Here is a 23,230-nt window from a genome sequence, read left to right as displayed (position 1 = left end):
TTGGTATAAAATTAAATTTTTGGGGGGTGTGATGCCCTGACTATATTTTTTTTTTCTCCCGTATCTGGTATAATCGCAAGCCTTTAATGGCCTCTACGGTTGCATAACGCTTTCCTTTCATGGGCAAATGCATTTTTCCGAAAAGGAAGAAGTCGCACGGTGCCATATCAAGTGAATACGGGGAGTGGTTAATGGTTAAAATGTGATTGGATTCTGACCAATTGTCTGTCAATTTGTGCGGAACAAGCCGTCCGCACACCTTTCGTAAGCCCAAATGTTTGATCAAAATGCGATAAATCGATGTTTTGGAATTGTTCAATTGCTTTTCCATGAATTTCAATGCTAATTTCGGCAGATTTTTGATGAATTCACGCACAGTTTCCATGGAATTTCGGGTGATCACGGATTTTGATTGGTCCAAATGTTGATCGTCATTTATGTCTTCAAGACCACTTTGAAACAACTCGTGCATTCTGCTATGGGATACGCAATCATCGCCATAAACTTGTTTCATCAATTGAAATGTTTCGGTAAAAGTTTTACCAATTTTAAAACAAAATTTAATGTTGGCTCTTTGTTCGAAGCTCATTTTCGCACCCATAACCCAAACATACTGACACTTAAAACGCAATCACTTCACTTCCAAACAATGAAATGTCATGAAACTCTCACTGGACAATCGATAAAGATAGCAGACTCTAACGCACCAGTCGACATATAGATGGCGATACCAGCAATATTCAAAAAGCCCTGTTTACTTTGGAAAGCACCTTGTATGGGAAGAAGGCGTAGTTGATGTCGTTCATTTTCACTCTGTTATAATGTATTAGAATAACAGGTAAATGTCATACTCCAAATTTAGTTGAAATCGATAGGCGTTCTTATATTTTTTATTTTTCTACACCTCACTTTATTTTAAAACTTTGGTTTCACCAAATATTTTGGCCACTAGTGCGAATAACTTTTCTTTAAATTATATTCTTTTTTCCCAAAATTTAATTGGGAATATTTGATATTTTGATATGTAAGCGGTCCTCACGTTCCTAACGTATCTACTCTATGTCATCTTCTGACCATTGTCCTGGCCAAAGGTTGAATTTTGTACTAACTTCCGCAATATAGTTCCGCTTTTGTGGGTTGCCCATTTGTTCAGTTTACTCAACTGGAAAGGGATGTACACACCGGGTTTTCCAATAGGGATAATTAATACTATGTCATGATCTGCAATTTTTTTCATTGTGTTCAATATTTACAATTTCATCATGGAAAGATATACGCAAGCAATGTCATTTAATTATACCCTGAAGAGGGTATATTAAGACCCTATAAAGTATATATATAAATGATCAGTATGTTGAGCTGAGTCGATTTAACCATGTCCGTCTGTCTGTCTGTCCGTCCGTCTGTATATATACGAACTAGTCCCTCAGTTTTTAAGATATCCTTTTGAAATTTTGCAAACGTAATTTTCTCTTCAAGAAGCTGCTCATTTGTCGGAACGGCCGATATCGGACCAATATAACATATATCTGCCATATAAACTGAACGATCGGAATCAAGTTCTTGTATGGAAAACTTTCACATTTGACAATGTATCTTCACCAAATTTGGTATAGATTATTTTCTAAGGCAAAAATGTAATCTCCGAAGAAATTGGTCAGATCGGATTACTATAGCATATAGCTTCCATACAAACTGAACACTTAGTTACTAAAAGAAATGCACCTGTGAAGGGTACATTAGCTTCGGTGCAGCCGAAGTTAACGTTTTTTCTTGTTTTATTATCAAAATAATCGTTTTGCAATTGCAACTTTTTTGAGGCTCAGCTGAGTGCGGTAAATAAACAAAACTGTGCGAAGAAAATCCACAGATTAGAGCCATTACCTAATTTAATAGTTTGTTGTGGTTTTTGGTCTGGTGGAATCTTCGGTCCGTCTTCTTATGGGGTTATTTGAAGTCATTGGTCTTTATTAATAATCAATACTCTTTTCAAGCTTGAGAAATCAATATTGAACGTCATGACATACGACTTGATTTAGTGGACAAAGTACTGAAAAATTGAGTTCATATGGTAGAATTCATTCCCGCAAGAGAAAAATGGAATGCACTGTTTGGTGTGGTTTGTACGCTGGTGGATTCATTGGACCGTATTTTTCAAAGATGCTGTTGGACGCAACGTTACGGTGAATGGCGATCGCTATCGTTCGATGCTAACAAACTTTTTTGTTGCCAAAAATGGAAGAACTGAACTTGGTTGACATGTGGTTTCAACAAGATGGCGCTACATGCCACACAGCTCGCGATTCTATGGCCATTTTGAGGGAAAACTTCGGAGAACAATTCATCTCAAGAAATGGACCCGTAAGAGAAATCGTGGAAGTCATTTGAAGGATGATGTATCCAGAGCTTAGTTGTATCGATTGTACTTTACTTCGTGTAAAGTAGCGTGTTCTTGCAAACAAATCATATCACATACCATTATTGGAAAACCTTATTCTTCGAAAATTGGAAGCCACTTGTATGTTAGCTGAAACGTTTATTTGTAACGATTACTTACTTGCAAGTCTGAGGCTAAAAAATGCGACAATTTTATTATTTTGTTAGAATGAGAGTTAAATGATTTTGCATTTTCTAACACTTTCTCCATGGAGAAAATTAAGATGGAGTGGAATAAAAGATCGTACATATAAACATAGAAAGAGGAAAACTGAAATGTTTAAACGGATATAAATACTTTGGTTTTGGATTTTTCATAAACTGGTTTAAATTTAAGGTTTCAGAACATTTGAGTTTAAGAGACCTAAAGTATATCAGATTAAGGCTGTTGCAAGCTCAAACATATTTTCAGAGGTGTTGTTAACTGTTTGGGACAGTGTATTCAATAGTTTAATATTTGCTATGTTATTGAAACTTTGAATCAAAAATTAAATTATTTATCTTGCTTCATTTGCCACCACTTCAAAGGAGACTTAAAAAGTCGCGGGAAACTTTCGAAAACTAATTCTACAGGTATACACGTTTTAATAAATATACAAGCAGGAGATAGGAGGATGGAGTCGTGTGTAGAAGTTCACGCAAGTGAGGAAAGTTCTCTGATCGCAATTCACTTGGGAGTGGCCAGAAACGATTCTTTTACACATGGCTCAAGCAGCTCACTACTTCCGGTTTTTGACCAAGTATCCTCTGAGTAGCCTAAGAACATCCGTTCGAAGGCGAGCTAAAGAGAGAAGGCGAAACATCTCCTACATAGGGTTGTGCGCTGGGTTTGGGACCCGCCACGTAAAAAAACATCCCCAATGAAAGGAAGCAACAAGCCTCGGATGAGAGACCCCCCTTTTGATGACCATGACAAACGAAATAAGGACTACGATTTGAGGGCATGCACCAGGAATATCCGGACCCTTAATTGGGAAGGTGCCGCTGCACAGCCGGTTGATGTCCTCCCGAAAATAAAGGCTGACATCACCGCCGTCCAAGAAATGCGATGGACGGGACAAGGACAGAGACGAGTAGGTCCTTGTGACATTTACTACAGTGGCCATATAAAGGAGCGCAAGTTTGGTGTTGGATTCGCGTTGGGAGAGAGACTCCGTCGCCGAGTACTATCATTCACTCTGGTGAATGAACGTCTAGCCACAATCCGCATCAAAGCGAGGTTCTTCAACATATCGCTGATTTGCGCCCACGCCCCGACGGAAGAGAAGGACGAGGTGACCAAAGAGCGCTTGGAGCGCGCTTATGAGAGCTGCCCCCGCCACGATGTCAAAATCGTGCTTGGCGACTTTAACGCCAAGGTGGGCAAAGAAGGTATATTTGGCACTACGGTCGGTAAATTTAGCCTCCACGACGAAACTTTCCCAAATTGGTTGAGGCTGATTGACTTCGCCGGGGCCCGAAATATGGTTATCTGTAGTACTAGATTCCAGCATAAAAAGATTAATCAAGCTACCTGGCTGTCTCCGGATCGAAAAACTACCAACCAGATCGAGATAGACGGAAGACACGTCTCCGTGCGTGCGCTCCGAGGTCCTAACATCGACTCGGACCACTATCTTGTTGCAGCCAAGATTCGCACCCGCCTCTGTGCAGCAAAAAACGCACGCCAACAAACACAAGGAAAGTTCGACGTCAAAAAGCTGCAATCACAACAGATAGCGGAACGATTTTCTACTCAGCTTGCACTCCTGCTCTCTCGTCAACAACTCGGTATAAGGGAACTGTGGGACAGCATTTCAAATTCCTTACGTACAGCTGCAACCGAAGCCATTGGTTTTCGGAAAGTGCAAAAGAACAGCTGGTACGACGAGGAGTGCCATGTCGCAGCGGAGATCGACCACAACACGTGCGGGATGGGATAGATACCGAGAGTTGAAAAGGGAAACGAGACGCATTTGTAGACAGAAAAAGAAAGAGGCGGAAATGCGTGAGTACGAAAAGCTTGATAAGCTGGCCGACAGGGGTAATGCTCGAAAATTCTACGAAAAAATGCGGCGGCTCACAGAAGGCTTCAAGACCGGAGCATACTCTTGTAGAACCCCCTCTGATCTAGTGACCGATGCCCAGAGCATATTTAAACACTTCTCCAGCCTGCTGAATGGCAGTGAATGTACAACGCCAGGAGAAGGCGAACCCGATTCCCCGATCGATGACGATGCAGCAGACGTTCCATTGCCCGACCATGAAGAAGTTCGAATAGCAATTGCCCACCTGAAGAACAACAAAGCGGCAGGAGCGACGGATTGCCGGCCGCGCTATTCAAACACGGCGGCGAAGAACTGATAAGGAGCATGCATGAGGTTCTTTGTAAAATATAGTCGAACGAAAGCATGGCCAACGATTGGAATTTAAGTGTGCTATGCCCAATCCATAAAAAGGAGACCCCACAATCTGCGCCAACTACCGTGGGATTAGCCTCCTTAACATCGCATATAAGGTTCTTTCGAGCGTATTGTGTGAAAGATTAAAGCCCACCGTCAACAAACTGATTGGACCTTATCAGTGTGGCTTTAGACCTGGAAAATCAACAACCGACCAGATATTCACCATGCGCCAAATCTTGGAAAAGACCCGTGAAAGAAGAATCGACACACACCACCTCTTCGTCGATTTCAAAGCTGCTTTCGACAGCACGAAAAGGAGCTTCCTTTATGCCGCGATGTCTGAATTTGGTATCCCCGCAAAAGTAAACTGACGTTCGAGCTCCGTCAGGATCGGGAAGGACCTCTCCGAGCCGTTCGATACCAAACGAGGTTTTAGACAAGGCGACTACCTATAGTGCGACTTCTTCAACTTGCTTCTGGAGAAAATAGTTCGAGCTGCAGAACTAAATAGAGAAGGTACCATCTTCTATAGGAGTGTACAGCTGCTGGCGTATGCCGATGATACTGATATCATCGGCCTCAACACCCGCGCCGTTAGTTCTGCTTTCTCCAGGCTGAACAAGGAAGCACAGAAAATGGGTCTGGCAGTGAACGAGGGCAAAACGAAATATCTCCTGTCAACAAACAAACAGTCGTCGCACTCGCGACTTGGCTCTCACGTCACTGTTGACAGTCATAACTTTGAAGTTGTAGATAATTTGTCTATTTGGAACCAGTATTAACACCACCAACAATGTCAGCCTGGAAATCCAACGCAGGATTGCTCTTGCCAACAGGTGCTACTTCGGACTGAGTAGTCAATTGAAAAGTAAAGTACTCTCTCGACGAACAAAAGCCAAACTCTATAAGTCGGTCATAATTCCCGTCCTGCTATATGGTGCAGAGGCTTGGGCGATGACAGCAACCGATGAGTCGACGTTACGAGTTTTCGAGAGAAAAATTCTGCGAAAGATTTATGGTCCTTTGCGCATTGGCCACGGCGAATATCGCATTCGATGGAACGATGAGCTGTACGAGATATACGACGACATTGACATAGTTCAGCGAATTAAAAGACAGCGGCTACGCTGGCTAGGTCATGTTGTCCGGATGGATGAAAACACTCCAGCTCTGAAAGTATTCGACGCAGTACCCGCCGGGGAAGCAGAGGAAGAGGAAGACCTCCACTCCGTTGGAAGGACCAAGTGGAGTAGGACCTGGCTTCGCTTGGAATATCCAATAGGCGCCACGTAGCGAAAAGAAGAAACGACTGGCGCGCTGTTGTTAACTCGGCTATAATCGCGTAAGCGGTGACTACGCCAATTAAGAAGAAGAAGAAGAGATACTATAAATAGGCTGCCTTGAAACTTTTATTTGGCTAAGTGGTGGGAATGGGGTCAAAGACAGCGATTCAAACAAAAACTATACTGACAATAAAAACAAATCAATCAAAGGAAGATAACCTTTTAAATAACAAAAATAAAATATCTGAGATAATAAGTATGGAAGAGCTTAGTTTGGATGTAATCGAATATTTTATTCTCTCGTAACTTGCAAGGATCAAAGCCTGTTGGCCAAAGTTCAAATTGAACTTAAAAGTATGGCCATGATTTCATCCATTCTTTTTGAATTTTATGAAAGTTTCTTGCATCTTAACCGATAGTTATATAATATTTATATGTTGTCCGAATTTTACTGATTTTTGGAACAAGTAGTAGTATAGTTTTGTTCACCTAACGGTTGTACGTATCACATAAAACTAATCGAGTGTTGAATGATATATAATATACATATATAAATGATCAGGATAATGAGACGAGTTGAAATCCGTGTGACTGTCTATCTGCCCGTTCATCCGCGGAAGCTGAGATATCTTGATGAAACTTGGTACACAGGTTCCTTGGCAAAAAAGGAAGAACGAGTTTGTAGATCGGTTCTACCGATTTCAATTGAATTCGGTACGTAACATTTTTCTAACATTCTTGCGATAAATTCCATCTTACTTTTTCGTTTTCAGTGTACAAATGAAAAAGCAATCAATATGACGGGATAAAACTTTGCACAAATACTGCATTTAGGATATGCCACTTTAAGATCACATATTGTTCAGATTTACTAAAAACTGTTCAAGTGCCTGTGTACCATATACTCGTATTTCATTCAAGAACCTCTAGTTGACTTTTGACCGCAAATATCGGTCAATGTGAGAGCTATAAAGTTGAAATTCAGAAATAATCCTTCGTGAACAATAGTATGTCTGTGTGTCAAAAATGGGTTGAATCGGATTAATAGTTCCCTTATCTCGCATATACCTAATTCAACGATTTACCGCAGATATCATGTACATGTCTTTGTGATTAAAATGGATAAAATTGAGCGAAAACTTAACGTAGTCCCCACATAACAAACATAGGGTACTTTTTTCATGAGTGATGGGAACCTTGATGAATCTAAAGGAACATTTTTTTAGTATTGGCCTGTTAATAGAATGGTAAAAATAAATAAAATCAGGTACTACCCCAACTCCATTATATAATGATTTTCGCTTTTCTAACAAACCGTGTGTCGAATATCCTGGTCAGTGTAAGATATAAGTATGCATATAGTCCGAACCTTTAAAAGTTTATTATATAGGAAATAGGCGCGGTTACGGTCTTGCCATCCTGGTTGAAAATTTTAAAGTTTGTGGCTCTTTCTTCACTAAGTTATTGCATTTTTAATAATTTTCTATAAAACTGTTATATAGGAAGAAGGCTTGCTTATTATCTCATTATACTTTTTTCACAGTGTAGGAAGAAATTCAAAAAGGACTTCCTCTCAGCAAGTTTTTCTGAGTTAGCTTGAGTGGCTTAGAAGATATGCGAATTTAACTATTTAAAGAGCAGGGTTTGTCCACTTTAAAAAGATGTTTAGCCCACAAGTGGCTTTCACTACTGTGATATTGTGTCAATTCTACAAAAGTATACTACTGTGCTGTGTGTTTTTTAAGGTTGGTAGTATTGTCGGTCACATTTATGTCAAATTTCATGTCAAAATATTCATTAGTGTTTGAGATACGTGTCGTTTTGTGAGCTGCTAAAAGTGAGTTTTTCGTTTTTTGCGGTGTCGAAATTTGTTGAGCAAATAATTTGCATTAAATTTTGTTTACGGAATCAATTTTCTGCTGCGGATACGTTGAGGATGGTGCAGAAAGCCTTTGGTGATGAGGCTATGTCTAAAAAAAAATGTTTGCAAGTGGTATAGTGAGTTCCCAGCGTCCAGGGCGACCATCAACCTCAACCGACGAAGCTCACGTTCAACAAATCAAAGATTTGGTGTTGAAAAACCGTCGATTAACAATTAGAGACCTTGCTGATGAAGTTGGCTTATCGAAAGGCTCAGCCAATACCATTTTGAAGGATGCTTTGGGCCTCAAGCGCGTCAAATCTCGACTGCTACCGAAAACATTGAATTTTTTGGAAAAAAGGCGTCGCGTTGAAGTGTGTGAAACGATGCTTTCCGACTACCAGGGTGTCATGAAACGCATTATAACTGGCGATGAGACTTGGATCTATGCTTACGACCCCGAAACAACCGATCAATCAAGCGAATATCGTGCCAAAAGAGAGCCGAGACAAAAAAATCGCGCCAAAGTCTCAAAGCTCAAAAACCAAGGTCATGTTGACTGTTTTCTTCGATTATCGAGGTGTTGTGCATTATGAAATCCTCAACAGTCAACAAGGAATATTATTTGAACGTTATGCGTCGTTTGAGTAACGCTATCCGCCTAAAAAAGCCGGAATTGTGGAAAGATAATTACGATAGAGGAGATTCAAGCCGCAGCGAAGACGAAACTGAAGGCCATCCCGGAAAGTGACTACAACCAGTGTTTCGAAGATTGGAAAATCCGTTGGCATAAGTGCATTGCATCGGGAGGGGATTACTTTGAAGGGGATGAAATTGATTTGGAAGAATAAATAAAGAAATTTCAAAATAAATACAATGTCCTTATTTTTTGGGCACAGTAGTAAAAATTAAGTGACCTTGTGTCCGAAAGAATAAAGTTGATAAAACAAGTAAAGTTAAGGAAGTCATTTTACGACCTCAGCTTGACATAACGGTATGTACACGTAATTTGGCATAAAACATATATAATTAAATTTTTGTTACGTATTCCGTTGATTCGATAATACCGAATTTCAAAACGTTAGCCAAAACGCAGTTATAAGTTGAAAACTGTAATAGTTCCTTGCAACAACAAAGCAACAACCGCCAATATCAATATCAAAGGTTTTTATTTCGAGATAAATTTAATAGAAAGCAGTATTGTTTTGTGAAGTACCATACGCTAAAACATAATAAGCGACTGCCGGTTGTTACATATTCACCATTTATGTTAGAAAACGGAAAAGTTGACATTTAGTTAGCGTGATTTATTTGAGCTAAACATGCACATGAATTCATTCACGTCCCTTTCATCACTTGTTGATTGAATACAACTTGGCGAATTCGTGACACAGAACAATTAATTATGAAGCAGGTTGCTGACTAAATATAGACATCGAAGCTTGTGTTTTAATAATTACTCTGCGATATCCTTATTTTCTTTCTTTTTCATCCCTGTGTATGTCTACTTTCGTCTGAGATACAAATTTTTGATCTTTCGAGGCTTAGAACTCCATACCGAACCTAAAATCGCATGTTAAAACTTGTACAATGAATAATATTTACAAAAATGATGTAAGTATTGGTTATAAATATATGGTCATGCGCAGAGTTCTTAACACAATGTTTTACGTAACTACTAAGCCAAAGGCGAGGGGGTTATGTTTTGTCGATACAAACCTTGAAATTGTAAAATTCCAAATTAAATCAAATTTCAAATAGTATACATATGCATTTCATTTATTTCAATACAGAATTAAACGTTGATGATTTCAAAATGGTAAATGCATCATTATATTAAAATATCGGTTTTAAATAAAAACAATTTTAATTTAAAAAAGTTTTAGAATAATATTAACAATAAAAGCTTACCACTATTTGACATTATTTTTTCATCTCAATATATAGAAATATTTTAAGAATATGTTAGATATATCTAATATCACAGAAAAAAATCACCTTCAGTGCGATGTTGATTCTCTTAAATTAGTTCGAAGTGCCTCGATTGATTATTTAACAGGTCGGTGATGATGTAGGCTTGACTTTATTCGTATTTATTCCTGAAATAGCAAATAATATATTTTAGGTAGTGGATACATTGTAGTTTCAATGACGTTATTATAAATTTAAGCTAACTTAAAGGAATAGTAAAATTTATTATTCTCTCTCTTACAACTAAGAACTCATAAATTTACACTCTTAGAAAACTTGTCATGAGTAAAATCTTCACTCATGCAGCTACTTTCAAAGTTGAGAAAGGTTTTGTTGGGATACCATTTGTTAACATTAATGAGTTTGGTAAATGCGCACTTATTTAAATCGCAGGTGTTTTTCATTGCCGTGGACTTTTGTACCAAACTTAAATTTAGAAATCTTTTGATCTCTGAACTGTTCCCAAAAGAACGCGTTCAAATAGCGATATCTCTGGTTCTCGGGTGTGCTATTTTGAGCACATTATCTTACTTAATTACTTATTTGTGGTATTACGAAGCAACTGTTTGATTGTTAAGGTAAAAGATAAATTCCACACATAATGAAAATCGATCTTACTAAAGTGACGTGATATATGTTCATTAAGAAATCGCGACTTTTATATGTGTTAAGAGGTTATATGTATATAGTTAGAATTTTCAAAAAATCAATGAATATTTTCGAGGTTACAAAGTACAAGACCAAACATTAAACACTCTTTTCTCAAAAAGGTGTTTTCAAAGTCGATGACCAGCATTACGTGAAAACGGCTAAACCGACTAGTTTCAAATATTAACACGAGCTTATTAATTATATTATTTTTTAATAATTAATCGAAGATTTTTCTCACCGAGAAATATATTTTTTATTAACAATTGAAAGTCGCAATTTTGGTAAAATATCGATTTTTGTTTTTTGAGATTCCTAGGATTTGCTTTTCTAGATTTCACATTACTTTAATGAAATCAGTTTGGTTTTTTTAATTTCAGAGGATCCAGTTCAGAAATATAGTATTCACCACAAAACGTCTTTTTTCAGACAAGCTTCCGCAGATCAGCTTTAGTTCCTTTCCAAATAAATATTTTTACTAATATTAAGTCTTAAAATACAGTTAAAAGATAAAATAATATGTGTAAAAGTTTTTCAATCAATAAATCTAAAAGTTTTCTAAGAAAAAATTCTGGATAATTCGCTTTTTTCAGCCTTCTAACTGTACCATATATAACTCCTTAAAACACCGCTTGTCCAGGCTGATGTCGCAACTTCCTGTCATATAAGTAGGTATTCGATTAAGCTAAGATAATATAACAACCATAGCGTATAATATTTATTACAAAGATTGTAATAAACAACATAAATTTTAATATTTTTCCTTTAGGCTCCAACACATTTGCCAAATGTATAATAAATTGTTTTTCAATTGGCTAGTCAGATACGTTTGTCTGAAAACAAAAAAGGATTACAAGCGCCCAGTTTCACATGCACATGATAAGATTGGGCAGTGGCTCAACATTAGACATACCTGGTTGGTGTTATAAATCCAATGGTGACATGCATCAGCAACAAGCTTACACCACAAGGCACACTTTTGGACTGTTTAGGAATTACTAGGATTTCAAACGATAAAGCTTTGTCTGTATTTTGTTTGATTGCCACAGCTGATTGGTACATTTTGAACAATAATTAAAAAAATGTCTGCCCATCATTCACGTTAAGTTCATAAGGTATTATAATCCATTTACTTACCACGTGAAGTTACGCGACGGTTTTTCGGTGAGCTCGGACAGGTATACAAAAATGAGCGCCGTGTATCTGCAAGAGACACACAAAATGATGGATTGACTGAGAAATGTCCAACTGGAAGGTGAGCTAAGATGAAGAAGATATGATGGACAGACGGAAAAACATTAGCAAATGGTGACGTGACATGAGGTATCTGAGATTATTTTGTGAAAGAAGATTCGAGTTCAAAAAAGAAATTGCAAAATTTCGATTAACTTTTAAATTAACATTAAGCTTGCAAATATAACAACTATATTTAAACATATAAAACTTAACATTTCTCTCGATGCGATTAAGAACCGGTGAACCCGCGCACGAGTACGGCAAAGTTATTTTGCGTCTGTTTAGAGATTCAGCGCCGGCCTAAACGCACAAGCACCATCGGAAGAATCGCTAAAAGCCGTTACGTAATCTGTCAAAGTTAAATCGCAATTTATTGATATGAAAATTCGAGTACATGCACTTTGCAGTATGACAAGTGATGAGTGTTTGGTGTCCAAATCCGTGACTGCCACTTATGTCAGTGCATCAGTAGAGAGTGCAACAGCTTGCTTCTGCAATTGATTGCTCTGCAATTAATTCAAGATGTTACCTTACGATTGGTTGCTGTGTGCTAAGTTTATGCGCGACATATTTTCTGTAAGCTGACGTGACCATGCAGCGGAATAACCTCGCGGATCCTTTTTATCTAACTACTCTTTGTGAAGCTTACGACATTTAATCATTACAAAGTGCAAGCATTCTAGACAACTTATTTTCAGACGTCTATGACAATCTTATTTATCCGCCTGACGTTTCCAGAAATTTCTTATTGAGAAGTTTTCTGAATTACGCACATACACAGTGCACATGCTGCTGTATTTGTCTCTCATTTTTGTCTGACTTTCATATTTGACAATATTTGGAACTTCTCTTATCAAAACTTTGTATGAGAGTTCTGGCCACATTTGTTTGGGCTTTTCTAAGACTTAAGTGATTTTATTGCGAAAGATCAGTGTCATAGTTTTCTTTAACTTCTCCATTAAGTAGCCATTTAAATTAAAGCTGTAACAGCCGATGCGTACATAGCTAAAACCTTCAATGCTAGGCGGAGCAACGGTGTGAAATAAAGAGTGTTTATAGATATGAGCTAATTCGGAAAAACCTAGTAGATGTAGCAAAATGTTAAGTTAAGTGTCTTAAATACTTAAAGCTTTGAGACATAGCAAATGGATTAAAAGAGCCTTAACACCTTGAGGTGAACTTCAAATATGTGCGGTACAAAAGAACAGAACAAGGCATTGAACACATCAACACATATTTACTATCACTAAAGCTTACAAATTACGAATCTGTAAAGAGTATTTTATACATTCTTCTTTCGTAAATTTTTTTTATCTTTATATTAGGTGTATGTGGGCATAGGAATCTGTCTGAATGTAAATTGTCTATCCAAAACATTAACCGATATTTTCGATCAAAAGACAAATATAGATATTAGGGTCCACATATTCGGTGCCCAGGGGCTTGAAAAGTTTTAACTGATTTCGGCATTCTTTGGTTATAAGGAACTATTAGTGAAAAACTCTATCCCGTTATATGAATTACTTCTAGAATTGTGTACTGCAAAGTGAAGGGATCAAATGGAATTTAAAATTGTGTTATAAGGGAAGTAGACGTACAACCATGTAGTCCGATTTTTGCCTATTTTCGCACTGTGACATAGGAGTATTAGAATAATACCATTTACTAAATTTGGTCGAAATCGGTCGATCGAGTTCTGAAATATGTGACTTCACCAAAAAATGTGTCACGCCCATCGTCCCATTTTGGAATCGGTGAAATAAAATTGTGTATTTGGAATGGACTTATATTGGGGATACAATATGCCACATTCAATCACCAATCGTATGAAGTAAGATCAGCCGGATGTTCGACAATCCGGATATTAGTTATATAGGGGCTAGGTCAAGTTTTCGCCCAATTTTGCCAATTTTGCACAAAGATACACTGTTATCATCAAAACACGCCAATATATGCGGTATAAAGTCACCTGAAAGTTCGAAAACGTTTTATCAACTATTTTTTGATACACGTATGTACAGTGTTGGAAAAAATAATAGAAACGTACAGTTTTCAATATATTTTTATTGTTTGTAGAACTCTTTCAATTTAAATACATTACTTTAATATATTTGTTAAAGTTAATCAAAATCTAGATTTATTTAGCAAGTGCTATAAGACACAAATAAATTGTGATCAATTTTCTAATTTTGGCCTGGAAAAAAAATAGAAACATAATATAATTTCTTCATAAATTAAAGTTTGACCCAAACTTCTTACAAAAATATTATTGTTTCAATATCTTGTTGAACCGCCGCCTTGCCTAATTACCTCTTCGCATCGTCGGTGCATCGAATGAACCAAATTTGAGCACACGCTTTTTGGAATTGAATTCCACGATTTTTGAATCTGGGCCCACAATTCGTCTTTATTGCTGGCTTTAAAAGGTCCGATTCTCTTCTTTAGGTCTGCCCAAAGGTGTTCAATGGGGTTTAGGTCTGGCGATTGCGACGGCCACTCCATAACTTGCACCCTTTCTTTCTTAAACCACTGCTTTACCAGTTTCGACGCATGTTTAGGCTCATTATCCTGCATAAACTCCCACCTTATTGGCATTTCCTCTTTAGCATAGGGAAGCATTATTGTCTGCAATATGTTAACATAGTCAACTGCGCACATTTTGTTCTTTATCCAAAATATTGGACCAACGCCTTCCTCTGAGAAGCAACCCCACACCATAATGGAACCCCCGCTGTGCTTAACCGTCTTTCTAGTGTATTTTGGATCAAATGCTGTGTTTGTAGGACGTCTTACATATTGTTTACCATCTGATCCAAACATATTAATTTTTGTCTCATCAGACCACAACACATTTTTCCAATTTTGACGAAAAAGATGTTTTCTGGCAAAAGCAAGCCTGTTGTTTTTGTTTTTAAGGCTCAGCAAGGGTACTTTTCTAGGTGTTCTGGCAGGAAGTTTGGCATCTGCCAACCTGTACCTAATGGTTCGGTTTGATACATTTAAACTCAATTCCACCTGCAGTTCTTTAGAGGACAGAAAAGGGTTAGCTTTGCAATGCCGAATTAAACGCCTGTCATCGCCAGCAGTCATTTTTCGTTTTCTACCTCGTGTTTCAGGCTTTTTTACACTATGAAGGGCAGTGAACACCTTCTTCTTGGAGCATTTAATCATATCTGCTATTTTACTCATTGAGTTTCCTTTTTTTCTCAAGTTAATTATTACATTCTTCTCCTCTTCCGTGCAGTGTTTGGCTCGGCCCATTTTATTAGTTTTTATGGCAAAATAACCTATAGTATAAATTTAATTCATTTTACATTATTTTAAAACACAATTAGAAGCATCAAAAACAAATTTTTTACCTTTTAAAAATCAAAAATATTAACAAACACGTTTTGTTTCTATTATTTTTTCCAAGCGCTACTATTCACTTGTTCACTCTCTCGCATATAAAGGCAAAATAAGACAAACTAGCGGAATAAAACGGGTTTGCAAAACAGTAACTGTTAACAGCTATTTGTGCAGGGTGGGCCATTTCAAGAAATATTTTTAACAAGTATTGATATAATTGATTTATTATATGTAAGCAACCCGTTTGTATTATTTTTTCCAACACTGTATATACTCTCTTAATTTCATTGACCGATATTTTCGGTTAAAAGTCAACTATAGATACTGGAGTCCACATTTCCGGTAGTTGCTGTACGATTTTGTTTATTTTAGCACTGTGTCAGGAATTTTAAAATAATGTTATGTGGTTGAAATCGGTCGGCTAGGTGCTACACAGCACGTGCAACAACCGAAATGTTTGGAGATTCGATTATTTCAAGTTATTGTAACATTAAATGGCCTCCAAGAAGTTGTGATTTAACACCATTAAACTTATTCTTATGGAGTTTTTTGAAGTCATTGGTCTTTAACAATAAACCAGACTCGCTTCAAGTTTTAGAAGCCAATATTGAACGTTCTATTCATGACACACGACTTGATTTAGTAAAAAAAGTACTGGAAAATTGGATTCATCGAATTCTCTTCTGCAAAAGAAGTCGTGGAGGCAACTTGAATGATGTTATATTCCGAACTTAATTGCCTTTATGCCGCGATGTCTGAATTTGGTATCCCCGCAAAACTAATACGGCTGTGTAAACTGACGTTGAGTAACACCAAAAGATCCGTTAGGATCGGGAAGGACCTCTCCGAGCCGTTCGATACCAAACGAAGTTTCAGACAAGGCGACTCCCTATCGTGCGACTTCTTCAACCTGCTCCTGGAGAAAATAGTTCGAGCTGCAGAACTAAATAGAGAAGGTACCATCTTCTATAAGAGTGTACAGCTGCTGGCGTATGCCGATGATATTGATATCATCAGGTGCTACTTCGGACTGAGTAGGCAATTGAAAAGTAAAGTCCTCTCTCGACGAACAAAAACTAAACTCTATAAGTCGCTCATAATTCCCGTCCTGCTGTATGGTGCAGAGGCTTGGGCGATGACAACAACCGATGAGTCGACGTTATGAGTTTTCGAGAGAAAAATTCTGCGAAAGATTTATGGTCCTTTGCGCATTGGCCACGGCGAATATCGCATTCGATGGAACGATGAGCTGTACGAGATATACGACGACATCGACATAGTTCAGCGAATTAAAAGACAGCGGCTACGCTTGCTAGGTCATGTTGTCCGGATGGATGAAAACACTTCAGCTCTGAAAGTATTCGATGCAGTACCCGCCGGGGGAAGCAAAGGAAGGGAAAGACCTCCACCGCGTTGTTGTTAACTCGGCTATAATCGCGTAAGCGGTGTCTACGCCAATTAAGAAGAAGAAGAAGAATTGCATCTATGTATTTTAATACAAATTAAATAAAATATATTTTCTTTTAAGAAATGATATCACTTTTATTGGAGAACCCTGTATTTACAGATAAATGAACTTCTGTATTCTTAAACTCCTTGAGATTGGTATGGCTAATAAAATGTACGACACTGTGTGAAATACATATGGGTAATAATCCTTCAATCACTTTGGCCTTTCCAACAAAAACATCGGTTGTGCGGATACTGTGGATGGAAGAACAATTACATACACTGAATGAGCACATTGACCAATAGCTTCAAGCAAACGTATAAAAATATAATGGAGTTGAACAATAGTCCCTTTGTGTGCAAAATAAAATTTATTCTTTCCAATTCTAAATTCTTCATATTGATCGCTCAGTATTGTCAAAAATTTAGTTGATATTTTCTATGTGCGGTGGTAGCGATAACTAAAACGAGCAGAAAGAAAAAAAATCAATAAAGTGACAAATTTACGCACTCTCAGTCTGTCTAGGCGTATACTCTCCGATTGCCCTTAAGTCTTAAAGCTCAATGTAGTATCGAGAATAAGTGGCCGTCATCGAAATCATGAGCATCATATACGTGAGAATCATAAAAACGATATTATAACTGTAAAGGAAAATAAAAGGGCATTTTCGTATTTGTCACAAGAGTCCGACTTACTGCTTTGGGATTTGCAGTTTTGCCGAAATGTAGACTTAAATACAGAGATAATGCAAAATATAATTTACTCACAAGGTCATTGGTCATCACCTTAGACAAGGTAGCCTTGATTATATTGATTTTCAATTCGAATATCTCAGTTAATATTTTCTTTATTTCTTTTGAAAAAATCACAAATTATGTACGGCTTGTTAACAGTCAGGAAAAGGCGCTTTGTTTATACACAATTCGATTGACTAATATCTCTCCATAAGAATTCTTTGTTTGCCCTGACATTCTTGTCCCAGCTAATTTCTTTAACCCATCTGAAAATCCAATTTTCTTTTAGTGTTCAAATTATACCCCGTGGCGGCCATAACGTCCTTATTCGACTCAAATTTCGGCATAGTACAATTGAATGTGACCGTTTTGCTCCGCCATAAGTTAGTTACGAAGATCAGACATTATAAATCACAGAAAATGACAGCTATCGTCTATCTCGTTTTTCGGAGCAGGCTCGTCAAGTGATGTCCTCTGTTTCGACTGTTCTTTATTTTCTAGTCCGTACCTGTGGTGTCATATTTCATTGCGATTAAACCAGAGGACCATTGAAGGAAAATAATAACTTACAGCATCCAAGCATTAAAAAATAAGAAACGAAATGCTGACCGATATGCTTTTTTGTCTTTTTTAAATCCTAGGACCAACAAACTTCGGTCAAAACAAAGCCATATTTCGTCGCTTACGCCTTCGGGCGATGAGTATAAAAACTTATCGGACCATCATTATCACATGTTCAAACAATTACACTAATACTTATGCATATATATTCTAACTTACTAGATATTTCTGTTGCGAATGATTCGTGGGACCATCACTTGGTTAGCACACAATTCGGGTACCATCCTTCAGTTCGACTTCGCGGTTGTTAAGAAGAACAACATGAGAATGAAATCTTATCTCAAGCGGCTTCTTCATCGTTTCAGTGTTTAATGAGCAAAAAGGACTACACCAAAACTTCGAAAGACGCAAAAGATATATTACAAGGGTTCGAAGTGATCATCAACCAGTTGAGTAATGGTTTGGTGGGAGTCTCATGCAAGAGTGTTACATCTCTGCACTTTCTGTGGTTTCACAACTGCTCATGATTCTCTATTCGGAAGTCCAGCTTTGAATCTATTAGACTACGGTTTGTGCCCAAAGTTGACTATTTCGAATAAAATTTAATTTATTTTGAAATGTATATTTATTTATTTATTTTTATTTTTTATTTTATAAATTATTTGTACAATACTTAATATTCTACAAATAAATATCTAGCAGCACTGGCAGCAGAGGCCTTCGGCTGTCTGTTATGATAATATTAAAATAGAAGTGAAAGGATAGATTAGTACTTAGGAAGTAGGGTTAATGAGTTAATCAGAGTAGCTATAAATCTTTATATTCGTCGAAGTAGATCTCTTTCCTTAAGAAAATTATAAATCATATTCACATTTTTAGCGGTGGGCTCATTCAGAAGCTGGAATGGATCGGCTGAATTAAAAATCTCATGTCTAATTGTTGCAGTTATAGGGCAAGCGGTTAATATGTGTTCTACCGTTGCGTTTTCGTCGCAAAATGGGCAGTTACCATGAGGGGCACGTTGCAATAAATAAGCGTGTGTAATTATGGTGTGTCCCAGACGTAAGGTTTGAAATGTATAATATTTTTATAACAGCCTGAACTTGTAACAGGACTTATGGCAGGACTAAGTATATGTGTAGAATATTGTTTAAAGGCACCTGAAATTTCGGTCGATTTATCTATCAATGGAAAGCATGTAAATGTTCAGGACAAATTTATTAAACTGTTTTTCACACTTACACAAATACTGTAAAACACAGGTAACCTCTAGTGCAATATACAAGGTCTGTCGGAAAAGAAACAGGACTGTTAAAAAAAACAACAAAAAATTTATATTTTTCAAAAGTTATATTTTTTTATTCAAAGTAGTTTCCTTGTGCTTCGATACAGCGTTTATCCCGGTCAATTAGCATTTCAAATGAGTGTTTAAGGTCGTTTTTCGGAATGCTCTTGAGAATATCGGTCGTCGCCTTTTGGATAGCTGAAATGTCGTGAAACCAGTGTCCTATCATGGGCAAATGAAGTTTTCCAAATAGGTAAAAATCACAGGGTGCCAGATCAGGTGAGTAGGGTGAGTGATTAATGGTTAATATGGAGTTTTTTGTCAAAAAATCAGTGACAAGCGTCGACCGATGACACGGCGCATTATCGTGCAACAGGCGCCAGGACCCTGCCTCCCGGTATTGTGGCCGAGCACGACGAATGCGTGACAAAAGTAGCTTCATAAAATGAAAGTAAATGAAATTATTTTCGAATAAATCACTTATTTTTACCGTTTTTTCACTTATTTAATTGAAACTTACTTTAAACTTAAACTTTAATAGTAAAATTTTTAATTAAAAATCCTTTTTTTTTTTTGAAGATTTTAATAAAAATTTGTGGAATCAACGATTTGAATGCGACAACTAATTAGAAACGAAAATATTTTATAAGCAAAAAATACTGCTATTAAAAAAGATTGCTTACTTTCAGTTAGTATTTTGTTGCTTAACCCCTTTAGTTTAACATCGTTCACATTAATTGCGAATTGGCGTTATAAGATTCTGACAGTGTTGCTTGCCATGCCGTCCTAATTTCATCAAAAAGGACATGCATATTTGTGATATTTTTGGTACCTCCAGCTTTTTTAACATCAACAGAGATGTGTTCTCTTCAGGCCACTCCAAAACATTCATGGAATTTTCAACAAAAAACTTTTGTGTTGACTTTGCCATGTGCTTTGGATTGTTATTTGGTTGGAATTTCCATATAACAGGCAAAGTCCATGGCAGAATGACATTTTTTTGGATGTGGACGTATTTCTCCTTATTTAAAATTCCATCAATCATATGGAGCGGACCTACACCACCCCAGGAAAAAAATTCCCACCATGATTGATCCTCCACCATGCCTCACTACGCGTGAAACATAGCGAGGATCAAATTCTTGTTAGATTGGTCGGCAAACATACCTTCGATCATCAGGATCTAAGCGATTTATTTTGTTACATCGCTCCAAACAACATACTTCCATTTATTTGTTGTCCAAGTTCAATAGGCGTTGGAAAAGTCTACACAGTCTTTCCTTTGAATTTTAGTTAGAAGTGGTTTCATGCGTGCTGTTCTGCCGTGACATCCAAATTCGACTAAACGCCGGGCAATTGTTTTCTTGGATATTTGGACATTATATTCGTCTTGAATTTTATGTAGAATGCCAGTGGAACTCTTTTTTTGGGTCTCCTCGGGAAATGGTAGTAATTCTGCGGTATATTTCTGTTGAAGTTTTTCGGGTTTTTTCTTTGCGTGCAACGTTGGAAATAGTTTTAAAATTCTTTATATGCTTAAGGGCATTGAAAAAAACTTCTTTTGAACATTTGACCTGATTCGAAATTTGTTTTTACGCGTTTACTCATTAAAAACTTGAATATTACATTTTAATATATTTTAAACCACAACTTTAAAACACACCCTTACCAGAAATCAATAATATTATTTCAACTGTTTCTATGTCGCACTTAATTCACCTTCTAACGCATTTACCATTTGGGAAAAAATGAAAGAATTTTAACTTCTGAGCTACAAAACAGAGTAAATTTAGTAGTTAATAGAGTAGCACGAATAATGCAAGACTTTTAAGAATATAAATAACGGTATATTAAGATTTTTTATCATTATACTCATCAGCCACCTACAAAAAAGGGAGCGTTTCTAATTAGCTGTCAACGGCTATATGTACATATGTATATGAACTCAAAATCAGATTAAAACCCGTGTTCGCGTATTTTATTATGCCATTAATTTATTGTTTGCATTAATTATATGTATCCACCAGAACTCACCTGCGAAATAATTGGTAACAATTCGCATTTTTTCGTTGTCATAACAACTAAAACGACAATTAAATTTACTCCTGTTACCACCAAAAACCATGCTGCGAATAGTATCGACCACAGGACTTGGCGCTATAACGCTAGAATGAATGATATGTCATCGTCGCTGCAATAGAGAAAAGGCAAAAGCGGGTTGTAGAAGAAAAATTGAAAATTTGGCGCATAAACAAATGAACAATTAGACGTTGGCATGGCAAAGTCCATATTCCATCCGTTCTAAAACGACATGCGGTTATATAAACGTACTTTGTCTTAAATAGCGTATTGTGTGACGGTGCGTATGAGGGTCGATAATGTTCAAAGCTGTTGAATCGCCAATACGAGATACTATTTTAAGTATAGTAAAATAATATTCATTATTTGCATTCAATTAACATAGCATACTTAATTAGAATGATCTGATTTAGGTCAAATATGTATTGACACAACATACCACCCCTGAGAAGTCTACACTCAAACATCTGATTCCCGCTAAAGCGCGTAACATTCGTTTCGTCAATTGGCCTGAGCGCCACGTCAATATTCAATATATGTACTTGTAAGCTAGCAGGCTACCTTCATTTGTTGTGACCACCATCCGCGTTAGCTACGGTTGACATCGGAATATTTTAGATACAGTAGTTATCTTAAACAAAGTAGCCAGAAATTGTAATAAAACGCAAAATATTTAATTATTTATTAATATTTATTTGTTCGCCTTCAAAGTAATCCCCATCTTGTGTAATACTTTTATGCCAACGATTTTTCCAGTCATTGAAACACTTTTCATAAGCATTCTTGGAATGGCCTTTAGCTTCTTCAGCGAATTTCGTTTTATCGCCTCGATCAACTGAAAACGGGTTTCACAACGGCAATCTTAGTTTGTTTACTTAGCGACAAACATATATTTTTTACCGTGAACAGGGTATATTAAGTTTGTTACGAAGTTTGTAATACCCAGAAGGAAGCGTTGGAGACCCTATAAAATATATATATACATAAATGATTAGTATGTTAAGCTGAGTCGATTTAGCCATGTACGTCTGTCTGTATATATACGAACTAGTCCCTCAGTGTTTAAGATATCGTTTTGAAATTTTGCAGACATCATTTTCTCTTCAAGAAGCTGCTCATTTGTCGGAACTGCCGATATCGGACCACTATAATATATAGCTGCCATACAAACTGAACGATCGGAATCAAGTTCTTGTATGGAAAACTTTCACATTTGACAAGATATATTCACGAAATTTGGTATATGTTATTTTCAAAGACAACAATGTAATCTCCGAAGAAATTGTTCAGATCGGTTAACTATAGCATATAGCTACCATACAAACTGAACGATCGTAATCAAGTTCTTGTATGGAAAACTTTCACATTTGACTATGTATTTTCATAAATAAATTTGTTCTATGAAGGAAATTTGTAGTTATTTTATTTGATTGGTTAAAGTTTTAGCTAATATGCTTTCTAAAAAAGTAAAATAATTGTATCGAAAAAAAGTGTGAAATCAAAATTGTTTTGCAGAAAAAGTGCGTATTTGTGAAATCAAAATTTTTGTATTTTTTTTAGTGTTTGTTTTTATCTTCCTCACCCTCACTTCTGGGCAAAAATATTCGTTTTTGATGAGTTTGTTGTATTTTGTTTACCCTTCAAATAAATTTCAAAGTGTTTGCCTAAGTATTTTGAAATTTCATTAATTTGCGTAGGATTGTTTTCTTTATTTATTTTTATTTAATTAAATAACGAGTATTTTTAGTGTTTATTTTTTCGAGAGTATTATAGTTTTGTTCACATAACGGTTGTTTGGCGCAAAATGTATATTGCATTTTGGTGATGTCTGTCATTTTGTTTACAGTGCAAGCTGTAACTTGTCGATATCATGATGAGTACCGACCTTGGCTCCCAATTATTTTGTTTACCTATAAAGTGTCATAACTAAGCCTTCGTAAACTTTCATATTTCA

At 36.7% G+C, this 23,230-nt stretch overlaps 1 protein-coding gene across 2 annotated transcripts; it reads right to left on the bottom strand.

The window, feature by feature from the left end:
- Window positions 1-9,722: 9,722 nt before the first annotated feature.
- LOC126751159 (uncharacterized) lies at window positions 9,723-21,362 on the bottom strand. 2 transcript variants are annotated; one of them, XR_007665853.1, is made up of 5 exons: window positions 21,232-21,362; window positions 11,721-11,786; window positions 11,497-11,669; window positions 11,191-11,416; window positions 9,723-10,063 (listed from the first exon to the last, which is right to left on the bottom strand). XR_007665853.1 is itself a non-coding variant. In XM_050461200.1 (4 exons), the coding sequence occupies exons 1-4, from the start codon at window positions 21,320-21,322 to the stop codon at window positions 10,048-10,050; spliced, it is 366 nt and encodes a 121-aa protein (XP_050317157.1). In that variant the 5' UTR covers window positions 21,323-21,362; the 3' UTR covers window positions 9,723-10,047. The 2 variants fall into 2 exon arrangements, 1 of the variants encoding a protein (XP_050317157.1); XM_050461200.1 differs by lacking the exon at window positions 11,191-11,416 and having other exon boundaries at window positions 11,497-11,632; window positions 11,721-11,843.
- Between the last annotated feature and the right edge of the window lie 1,868 nt (window positions 21,363-23,230).

This window comes from Bactrocera neohumeralis, chromosome 2 (assembly GCF_024586455.1).
Source record: "Bactrocera neohumeralis isolate Rockhampton chromosome 2, APGP_CSIRO_Bneo_wtdbg2-racon-allhic-juicebox.fasta_v2, whole genome shotgun sequence".
Taxonomy (NCBI): domain Eukaryota; kingdom Metazoa; phylum Arthropoda; class Insecta; order Diptera; family Tephritidae; genus Bactrocera; species Bactrocera neohumeralis.
Note: the sequence above shows the minus strand (reverse complement) of the source record. Positions and strands in the feature narration are given on the sequence as shown.